At 38.8% G+C, this 11,700-nt stretch overlaps 2 protein-coding genes across 2 annotated transcripts in view; one reads left to right on the top strand and one right to left on the bottom strand.

Annotated features, from left to right (window-relative positions):
• On the top strand, nucleotides 1-3,603 carry mRpL24 (mitochondrial ribosomal protein L24). Its single transcript, XM_073969160.1, has 5 exons — nucleotides 1-167; nucleotides 496-652; nucleotides 715-908; nucleotides 971-1,169; nucleotides 3,361-3,603. Exons 1-5 carry the CDS (start codon nucleotides 84-86, stop codon nucleotides 3,474-3,476), a joined length of 750 nt encoding a protein of 249 aa, XP_073825261.1. The 5' UTR covers nucleotides 1-83; the 3' UTR covers nucleotides 3,477-3,603.
• synr (BH3-only protein sayonara) overlaps nucleotides 3,513-11,700 on the bottom strand; it is a 32,462-nt gene continuing 24,274 nt past the window's right edge. The window contains exons 3-5 of the mRNA XM_073969159.1: nucleotides 4,314-4,521; nucleotides 4,062-4,254; nucleotides 3,513-3,994 (exon numbers count right to left, since the gene is read on the bottom strand). Of these exons, the coding sequence (XP_073825260.1) occupies nucleotides 3,622-3,994; nucleotides 4,062-4,254; nucleotides 4,314-4,521 (774 nt within the window). The 3' untranslated portion in view covers nucleotides 3,513-3,621. The remainder of the gene's footprint in view (nucleotides 3,995-4,061; nucleotides 4,255-4,313; nucleotides 4,522-11,700) is intronic.

Here is an 11,700-nt window from a genome sequence, read left to right as displayed (position 1 = left end):
CTTCCCACACTTCCCAGTAGAAGTTTCATAAGATTCACGTTAGAATTTGTTCAGCTGTGAAAAAAAGACAATTATAAATTAAAATGAGAATAACACAATTTCTTAGATCAAAATTAAAGAATTTTTCTAATTTTCCAAAAGAATACATAGAAAGAAGTAAAAAACAGGTGAGTATAAAAATGGAATTGCAATGGATTATTCTGTTTACACATGACATTTTTGAAGTCACAAACGAACATACCGGTCTAATGGTATTATAATTATTGGTCTGTTCCTTTACTTTTAAAAATGGTAAAAGTGGGTGGTAAACTGCTCTCATATAAATTGTATGCTTTTTAAGTAAAGGAACGCTTTGCAGGTTAAAAATAGCAAGAAATGGGTAACCTAAGGTGCATAAAGGAACAGAGCAAATACTGATACCTATTAAACTGCAATATTTCTGAATATCATATCGCCAACAAAATATCATCTGATCATATCCCATTTTTTGAATAGGTCTACTATGAGACTCCCAAAGGAACTCCCCAATATCTTAACCGTACTGTGGAACGTAAACGTTACCGCTATACCATGAATCGTCCCTGGACTGGACATTTCCGTCAACAAAATATGCCTGGTACAATTAGGAAGAAGGTCCACATCACACCCATAGGTATGAGCACGGAATTATGTCCTAAATTTGCAAAACCAAATATAAGTAATACCTTTTTGCAGAGGATTGGAGTTATTTCCGCGGTGACCGCGTCGAAATTTTGGTTGGCAAAGATAAGGGAAAACATGGTTTGGTTACCCAAGTTATACCGGAACGCAACTGGGTCGTCGTTGATGGTATTAATTGGCATTATCGTACCGTCGGAGCTGAGGAGGGTTTTCCCGGTGTACTCATAAGATCAGAAGCACCATTGGACGTAAGCTACAATGTTGTGGTTTTTATATAAAAAAGTACTAATTTTTTTGCTTAAATCTATAGGTAACCAAAGATATACGTTTGGTCGATCCATCCGATTTGCAGGGCTGTGATTTTGAATGGCGTTACACTGAAGATGGTGAAAAAGTTCGTGTCTCAGTGCGTACAGGTCGCATTATACCCATTCCAGAATCGAATAATCATACCCATGATTATAAAACTAAGGCGGCGTATATCGAAAGAGAGGGAAAGGATACACCAGGTGAGCATGACAAAGAACTATTATCGATTAGGATATAATGAAGAGGTTAAAAGGCATCGTTTTCAATGACCCAAGTTAGGTAGTATTTGCGTTTCGTCCCATGTAAAAATATGCTATGCGAAATTCTCAAGTGCATAATGTAAAGGTACCAAAGGTATTTTTTACGAACTACGGAGACTTGACTAAACCGAATTAAGAGGCAAACGGCTTTAAGCTTTCAAAACCTTCAAAACTACCATAGACAAATTATCGTATAGACAAAGAAATACTCATATTTGCTCTGTTCCAGAACCTGCAAGAAGCAACTATTTTTTACTACGATAACATTTTTTCCTTTATGTTATCGAAAAAATAGTAAAAATTAGTAGATTCTTGCAGTACTGGAACAGACCAATTATGTGCTGTCAACCGACTCAAACAGAAAAACTCAAAATTGTTCGAAGGCGATTTTTCCGGAAAATGGAAAGATTTTCTTCTATATTTCTATCTGAGGATGTAGATTTCGTCAAAAGCTAACCCCATACAGTTTTTGTTAGAACAAAATGTTTACAAAATCGTGTTTATTGGCATTTTTAATTGAGTTGTTCTGTCAACAAACTCAATGTTAACAACATTGGTGAGAACATTTCTTTGTCTATACATTTCATTTGTCTAAGGAAGTAACCGATTCGGTCAGGCTTGAATTTGGACTATATCCATACACTCCTTCAGGTATCTCCCACATAAAATTTCATTTTTTTTTCGCAAAAGTTTGGTTTAAGGACATGTATCTGAAAGTTTTGAATTTTGGCATCTTGTACTCGCGACACAATTTTTTCGGCGTATGTCCTTACTTCCTGAGATAATAGCACAAAAATTCCCTGCCCGCACCAACTAAATTAAGTGATAAGCACGACAACTTACGAATTGAGTATCAATTGAGTATTCAACACACGGCAGCGGGTTCTTACGTACCGGATTGACCCGAAACCAAAACAACAACAACAACGAATTGAGTATCCGTTTTGGCCGAACCTTTGGACATTGTACATCAAGTTTCAAGAAGGTCTATATCGGACAACTCCTTAGGGCATCTCCCTCTCAAATTTGTAAGTTTTCGTTTAAGTGCAGTTTAAGGGCTGATTGTGGATCGTTTTGAAAATACTTCTTGTGGTCCATTTTACAGCGATATAAATCGAGGGCAAGACCATTTTTCCTGACATAATGGTCCAAAAATTTTAAAAAAATCCTACGGTGACTTACAATAGTGGTCATATCTTTGCACATCGTAATATTTCTCTTAAACTTAAATAAAGTTCGAAAATTGACTATATCGCTTAAGTGCAGTTTAAGGGCTATAAGAGGATACTTTTGAAATTTTCATCGAAGGTAGTCCTTGTGATTCCGATAACAAGGATATCATTTTTTTCGTGGACATGTCGGTGCTTCTGAACATAATTACCCAAGAGTTCTAAAAAGTCCTACGGTGACCAACTAAAATGGCTGATTGACACGATAGCTATAGAAAGGAATGACTCTCAAAATTAAATCCAATTCCGAAATAGACTATGCCGGTTCATTCCTTCAGGTACTTCCTTAGCTAAAATTCAACACTTTCTAAATCATATTAGCAAAATGTCCGCATCTTTTCATTCAGAATAACCGATCTGTTTATAGATGAACGTGTCAATTGACAAAGGCTAAGGTTATGTCTCTGTCGGAAAAGCCGACCTGATACTTCTTTTACTTGTTGTTTGATATCATTTCGCTATTGTCGATATCGAAAAGATGTGTTGATTGGCTGTTTGCTCCAAAAAATAGCTACGAATAGGACACACCTAATCCTTATTAATCAGCAGATGACTTATGGTCCCAGTCCTTAACCCATACACATAGGAATATCGTTCTCAGACCTTTTATGTCATTTTTCTTCCGTGGTAATCTGTGGTCAAAGGTGGTTCTCGTAATACCTTACCTCCAAAAAAAGTTCCAAGGTAACACAGTGCGAAAGTCTCTGATTGTAGAGAGTACCTATTTTTGATGAATTTAAACTGTGACCCTTTTTTGGCACCCCATACTCATTTTTTAATACCCATTCCTTGTGGCATTTTCTCACTAATCATCGGACTAGTTGGACGTTAATTTTGTTAATATTTTTTGTCGGATTTTAATTTTTTTCTTAATATTTTTCTTATTTATTATTTCATTACAGCTACCGTAATTCAAGAAGTCACCTTTAAGCCAAAACTTTCCACCTTCGAAATGGATATTATGGAAGAAATGGGAATTGAAGAGGATCGTATACCGAAAAAGAGCTATTGGTATTAGTTTATAACAATAGTAATAAATAATGAAACGTTATTGTTATATGTAAAAAATGTTAATTTAATTAACAAATTATTTTTAAAAAGAATATACATACATAAATAAAAAACAACAAAAAGTCACAAATAAACCAATACACGCCACATTCTTATTTTCTAGCCATTGTAAATATTTCTTCTCGATGATCTCTCAAATTTTTAGCCAAATTTTTAACTCTTTCCTCAGCCCGATCAAAATCCTGTCTCAATGTCTTATTGAAAGTTTCATAAAGCCATGCCGATGCTTTGGATGTATTCGATTCATAGGAGACAAATACTTTGGTTGTGTGTTCGTAGCGGGCTAGATTGGCAATATCGGTAATCATGTAGGTGTTGCAATGTTTTACAGCCAAAATTTGACGATTACTGGTGTATTTGATCTCAACATGTGGCAATGACAGTTGGGCACATTCCAAAGAAACCAATGAAGCCTGTAAATCTTTGCGACAGGCTAAGGCAGTCTCAATTTTATCCTTTGGATTCCTGTAAAAGGAAGAAATATTTGATAAATTTTTTAAAATTACTTTTACCAATTTATCTCACAACTTACACTATTGCCTTAAGTTTACGCCATTGTTTAAGACTTTGTGTTGCAGAATTGGCACATGCTCTCAGCAGGAGACCACATATCCGCCACTGTTCCAAAGTACTGCCCAACTTATCTCTGATATCACGTGCCACCTCGAGTTGTGAATCTAAACTTTCTTCCAAACGGCTCATATAAGTGCCGCCACTAACAAAAGCTATAGGAAAAAATCGTTATATCTTTCAAAAAAATTGTATACACAGTGTATAATATTACCTATTATTCCATCATGGTTAACATATAATTCATTCAATTCTGCATAGCTTTCCATGAGAGTTTTCAGCCGAACTTTGGTATGTTCCAAAATTTCTGTATAACAACGCAGAGACATCAGTTGCTGTGCCGATTCACTTAGTTGTGCAAAAAAATCTTCATGTGTGGAAGCCTTGTTTACATCAACAATTACACCTAAGTTTAAAGCTAACTGTAAAAAATCAGTAATACAAATGGGATAGAAAAATAAATTAATATAGATTATAATCCGTTGAGTCTGGATAAATTAAGCTATATGTCAATATTTTACAATGCCCTATATGATTTATGTAAACCATCCAGTGCAAATGTTTATGCACAATTTTCATGACAATCGACCGAAACGAAATAACCAATCCGCACTGTATCTGCCCACTGTATACAGTCTATGAAAATTACGCAGAGCTTTTCGTGCATTTATGCCAGAAATCCCAGGGGAACGGGATTCAGAGCCATGTCGGTTTTAACATTATGCGGAAACAATAGCTTTCACACAATCGAGGAAGTTAAAGGAGCGATGGATTCCCTAATCAATACTCTCCTGACTTTCTATGAGAACTCCTGTTCAATCACCTATCCTGGGAAGAAATCCCAACCGATTTGGTGGAATAAACAATTAGCAAATATTCGTAGAGTAGCTAGGAGATCCTACAATAAAGTTACAATCTCACGGTAGCGGGTCTCTCGTACCGGATTGACCCGGAACCACACAACATCAGCGTTCCGGCCTACGGCTGTCATCTCAGTGTACATATGTTTGTATTTGTTTCGCTTTTCTGTGTTGGAAGCAGCATATCTCGGAATGCCTGCTCCGGATTCTTTTGGTCAGTGACAGGATGGAGGCAAACCCAGGACCAATATATTTGTGCTCGGTTTGTCACATCCGCATCTTCACCCACATTCAACCTTCTTTGAGATGCAATAGATGTAAGGAGTGGGTGCACCTAAGGGGTTGCTCTGGACTTGTCCACGTGAGGGACTACGACAAGGACTATGTTGCTGCATGCTGCGTGAACACAGCCCCCAGTGAGTCGTCGTCTGATTACGAAACTTCCTCGTCGTCTGATTACGAAACTAGCCCGCAGTCCCCTTAACAGAAACCGCGCTCATGCAGCATTTAATACCTGCCGTTGTTCCAATCCCAGAAAATACATCCATTTTGCAATTGAATTGCAATGAACTCCGAGGTAAGGTCGAGGAAACAGTGGACTTCATGAGTCAGAAGAATATCAAGGTCGCGGCGGTGCAAGAAACCAAGCTCTATCCCACGGCAGCGGGTTCTTTCGTACCGGATTGACCCGAAACCATGGTGTTTCGGCCAGCGGCTGCCAATTCAGCATCAAACCTATGCTTCTACATAGGTTTTTATGCTGCTACAACAACTGATAAATGACGTATCCTGGCAAGCAGTCATTTCCCTTAGCTCGGACCACCTCCCTATCATCGTCTACGTAAATAGACCCCCCGATTTCATATCCTCTGAACGCCGTGCTTTCCTGAACCATGGGAAAGCTGATTGGCAAGGGTTCAGAGATTTTACCAATCACCGCTTCAGAGAGCTGCCCATCCCCTCAGTTCCTCGGGTAGCTGAGAGAACTTTCTGGTCGAATACACGAAATAAGACCAAATTTCCCAGCAGAGGAGACGAGGCTAGCAAATGAGCGTGATGAGCTTCGTCGTACGAACCCTGAAGACCCGAGAGTTACAGAGCTTACTTTTGAAGTCAACAGTTAGTAGGCGAACATAAGCAACATTGGTACAGGATTAAGTAAATTGTGGGCAACGGTTAAATTACTCTCGAATCTGGGAAAGAAGAACGGCTGTTACTTTCAACGGCGTGACAGTAACTGACCAAAGAGGTGCGCGTGTTATTTTAACTGTCAGTTCATAGAACCAAAGATCCTAGAGGCGCTTCTGCTCCCAACTATGATAAGCTATTTTCCTGTTGCCCAACATCAACATCAACATGGATTTCGGAAAATGTATAGTGCTACAACAGCATTACACGCCATATCCATACATATCAGTAAGGGACTGAACCAGAACAGGCCGTGCGACCGAACAGTCATGGTGGCTCTTGACCTATCGAAGGCCTTGGATACTGTCAACCATGCCAAGCTTTTCGAGGATATAGAGAAGACTACTCTCCAGCCGTGTTTGAAACGTTGGGTCATCAACAATATGTGCGGACATCAGTCGTTTGTAGAAATCAGGGACAAGAAGTCCAAACCCCGTAGAGTGAAACAGGGACTTCCTCATGGAGGGGTGAAAACTCCGAAACTGTTTAATCTCTACCTCTGCTGTATTCCGCCCCTTCCAGACGTAACGTATGCGGATGATTGTACGATCCATCTGTGAGAGACTGAACTCTTATTTAACCGATCTTACCACCTTTTTCCACGCGAGGAATATGCAGATATTCGCCACTAAATCTACTGCCACTCTGTTCACCACATGGATGGCACAGTTTGGAAGAGAATTGAATGTCGTGGTCGACGGTAGCAGTATTCCGACAACAAACTGCCCCAAAATTCTAGGGGTAACATTCGACACTACGTTCAAGTGGTGCGCGCACGCCACAGCTATCTGCGACAAACTGAAAAGTAGGAAAAAGGTCCTCAAGTCCCTTGTCGCAAGCACTTGGGGTGCAGGTAAAGAAACCTTGTTGATAACGCGATAGATCGGTCTGTGGTAAGTTATGCGGCTCCAGTTTGGTCCCCGGGATTAAGTGATACGCAATGGGGAAAGATTCAAACTTGTCAGAATGCCGCTCTGAGAACAGCAACAGGTTGCCTCCTCATGTCTTCAGTAGACCATCTACATGAGAGGCAAAGATTCTTCCAGTACAGCAACACAATGAGATGCTTTCTTTGAAGTACTTGCTTGGGTGTTACCGTAAGAGCCATCCCAATTACCATCTGGTGGGTAGGCCCGATACACTCAGGCACATCAAGAAGGATATCCACGCTGTAGAGGAAGAGGTCCAACGATACAGGAGAGAACCACTGGATCAACATGTATATCAGGAAGGTTTTAATAGCATTCACACGGACGCAGTTGCTAAGGCTCTAAGCAAATATAGTGTGAATGAAGTCCTCGGAATACATCCTCCATCTATCGCAGCTGAGGAAAGTCAGCTGCCACGACAAACCAGAGTAGTTTTGGCTCAACTACGCTCAGGATATTGAAGTCGCTTTGGGCCCATGGCAATCGTCTTAACATTCGTACCATTCATCAGAAAAGGCGAAATTCCCGATTTCCAGCCTCCACTTTTGGACGAACTTGCATTGGTACTTTCTAGCGGAGCTGCATGTAACAGTTGTCCTGCCCATCTTAACCTACGATTGTTGTTGTTGTAACAGGTTTACCCATAAGATGTGTGATGCTATGGTTGTTGTGTGTGTCGTGTTATGGAAATTATGTGTGGATTAGATGTGTTAGGGGGGTGTGTGTGAAGATTAGTTGCTGGTAGTTGAAGGAATGCGGCTACTTGAACTGGTCGGCGTCACAGATCAATGCGGTTCCTGTCTGCACAGCGGGCAAATTTCCTCAACGCCTCGTATGACTCTGACCTGGTAAGTGTTGAGGATGGTAGAACAGCCAGCTCTATGTTGTGCCAGGATTGTTCTCGTGCATATGGGTAGGAATTTCTCAGATTCTGCCACCACTGGATGATGTTGTATTCGGATACGCTTGCTGGAGTGCTCCTTCCGGATGTGTCTAGGGGTTGGATTTTGAATCACTTTGTTGTTGTTGGGATGCATTGGCTGATGACATACCAGCAGGAACTGTCGAGTGGGCAACACATTATGTTCTTATGTCTTTGCATCCTGATGAAGATGGTACACAGTTTAAATCTGGACACATCCGGTAGTGGCGTGAATAGCATTGTTTTGAGTGGCCTTTAAAGTTCTCCACTGAGTATCACTTAAAAACGATGTCCAAACTGGGGTAGCGCAATTTAGGACCGAGCGAATGACTGCTTTATGCGTAGTCAGCAGGACATTCCTGTCTTACTCCAAGACGCCCCAGAGATGACTCTTAGCATTTTATTTTTCTTTTGGACTTTTGTTCTTCTGGCGGCCGCATATTTAGAGTGTGGAGGTTGTCGAAGATAACTCCAATGACTTTTTGGATTGTGGACAGTTGGAATCTCCAAATATCCGACTGTAATGTTGAAGGCCCTCCTCAGCTCCTTGGTCCACATTGTGAAGTGAGTTACAGTTGATTTGGGCGGTGAAAGTTGCAAATTTCGTTCCTGCAGAAATTGCGATATTGAGGTATTATAGAGATATCTGGATATTATGTGTCCACCTCTTTCAGGTTTGACCCATTCTCCGGAATTTTTCAATCAGGGACATTTCCAAGATGCGATCTATTCCGAAAATCTGTGTAACGTCTTTCCCACAGAGATTCTTGATATCAGGAAAGCAGCAGAATTGGTCAAAGGATTTGAAACTAGTTTTACAGGACCCGCGGATTACTATACATGTCGATAGTTAGACGGCACTTAGGCTCTGAAGTCATGGAGTCATGAAGTCATTACAGAAATTGAGAAGGCACACACACATATGGAACCTGTATGCAGGACAGATCTCTAACGTCGATGTGTGACGACAGTGGCGTCAACTATTGTAGATTATGCAAAGATACAGAGGAGATAGAGACGAAAGACATGGTGCTCTTGAACCAATTTTAAATGAAAGAAGCTTACACCTGGGAAGTTTTTGCGGATTCTGCAACTACAATGTTCATAGATGGGAAAAAAATAAAAAATCGCGGGAGCGCTTTTTAAATAAATCGCGGTCAAAGTTCACATTTTTAGGGTTTTTTTAGATTTTCACGATTTCGTTGGGAAACTACAAGCCCTATCAAAATGGAACTGAAGAAAATCTTTTAGCAGTGAAAAAACAATGCCATGACTGCAATTTTTCAGCTTAAAATTACATATCTCCAAAATGATACAATCTAGGAAAAAATTACGAAAGCAAATCTTGTAGAGAATTTTCACAGCTATAAGATTTTCTCTAGTCCTATTTCGATAAGACTTACCGTTTTCAAGCACATCGTGAAACCCTAACAAAAAAAAAAAAAAAAACTAAAAATGTGACCTGAACTTCCATATCTCAAAAATTCTAAAACCTGGGAACAACTCATAACAGACAATCCTCTAGAGAATTTTCACTGCTACAACTTTTTTTAAGTCCCATTTAGATAGGACTTGCGGTTTCCAAGCAAAATCGCGAAAACCTAAAATAAACCTAAAAATGTGAACTTTGACCGCGATTTATTTTTAAATTCCTTTAGCTATTTTTTCTTGATTTTGAATTTTTCTCATCTATACACATTGCTGTTTCACAATCCGCACAAACTTCCCAGGTGTAAGCTGCATTTATTTAATGTTAGTTAAGGCGCACCGTACATGACATTCTTTTATAAGGAGGCGTCCCAATTTGAACTTCTATATCTCAAAAATGGTAAAATCTAGAAACAAATCAAACCTGTAGCGAATTTTCACGACTACAATACTTTCTATAGTCCCATTTCGATAGGACTGGCGGTTTCCAAGCAAAATAGTGAAAACCTAAAGAAACCCTAAAAATGCGAATTTTTCTTTTTTGATTTTTCTCATCTGTGAACATTGTAGTTTCAGAATTCGCAAAAACTTCCCAGGTGTAAGCTCCATTCATGTAAAATTGGTTCAAGAGCGCCGTGAAAAACATCTACTTTGCAGGTGTCACTTTTTGCACACATGAAGACATCGACTATTGGGTAGATACGAGATAGATACCCCCACCATAACACGCACGGATCCCATTATCCTTTTTATATCCTACACCACTATGTGGGGAGGGTATTATAAGTTGGTTTTGGCCAAAAAGTTGGTAACGCATCGAAATAATGGTCGTAGACCCATACATATCTATACCAAAATGATTGTCTCGACTAGCTGAAACGATCCGTTAGGGTTACAATAAGATTACATACAATCTTCATTATAGTGCGATTCAATAAAAAAGCTTCCGCACAAAAAGCTTTTAAAGTTTTTATTTTTCAGAATTTTTGACAATTTTTTGAAGTCACTGTAAGCAGATATTTAACTGAAAACAAGGCATAGCGGCACACGACATAAACAAATTGACATAACCGTTTGTTTCTCACTAATTTTATCATCGTATTATATATTATATACAATTTTGTACTAACTCGTAAAAATTAAAAGTAGTTTGTGGGGAGCTTTTTTAATATTTAAATGGAATAAAAGTTGTTTCAGTCGTTAATAGTCAAAATACCAATTACTCGCGCAACAGGAAATAATACAATTTTTTTCAAAAAAAAAAAAAAAATCATAGTAATTTGTGCGGAACCTTTTTTTTATAATAAAATGGAATGAATGTTATTTTAGGCATTAATAGCCAAAAGTTCATTCATTATCACTACAGGAAGTCATTTTTGAGAATAAATGTCAAAAAGTCATAACGCTACTGTCCATCGAAACCTTGTAATCACTCTACAGGTCGTAATTTTGATCGGATCGTCACTAAATTTTGGGTGATGGTCGGATAATATTTAGGTGTCGGAATGGCCAAAACACTTATTTGGAGAAAAAGTCAACATTTTTCCAAAGCGAATATTTCAGTCCCTATAAGGGCTATACCAAAAGCAAACCCTCACAATGAAAGAAGAAAATATCAACTTTCTAACGAGCAAAGTAGGTTATCGTAGGTGGTAAAACAACGAAGATATTACAATAGTCAAAATAAAACCCACTTTTAAACCCAACTTTTTCATTTTTGCGATTTTAATTATAATGACGAATATCACTGCTTTGGTTGTGGGCTTTCCAAAAACAAAGCCTGACCATGAAAGTAGAAAATCCTATCTTTACAATGGGGTATGTTGCCAAATAACGGAGATATCACAATAGTCGTTAAAACATTCCATTCGTCACGAATTTTTTGTTGGTTAATGGGGGTCCCGGATGGGAAGAAGGCTACTGATTTTGGTGATGACCGCATAATAATTAGGGGTCGGAATAGGCAAAAAACTTATTTCGGGAAAAAGTCAACGTTTTATTCCAAAGCAAATATCTCAGAGTCTATAAGGGGTATACCAAAAACAAAACCTGACCATGAAAGTAGAAAATATCACCTTTCTAACGATGTAAAGTAGGATGTCGTAGATGGTCAAACAACGAATATATCGCAATAGTCGGTAATGAAAACCCACTTTTCATTTTTGCGATTTTAATTACAATGATGAATATCACAGCTTTGGTTGGGGACAATCCAAAAGCAAAGAATGACTATGAAAGTAGAAAATCCCATTTTTACAATGATGAACCAGTAAG

The sequence above is a fragment of the Musca autumnalis genome, unplaced genomic scaffold (assembly GCF_047663935.1).
Source record: "Musca autumnalis isolate F117 unplaced genomic scaffold, ASM4766393v1 scaffold_2, whole genome shotgun sequence".
Taxonomy (NCBI): domain Eukaryota; kingdom Metazoa; phylum Arthropoda; class Insecta; order Diptera; family Muscidae; genus Musca; species Musca autumnalis.
The sequence above is the reverse complement of the archived record's forward strand: the minus strand, read 5'-3'. Positions and strand labels throughout refer to the sequence as shown.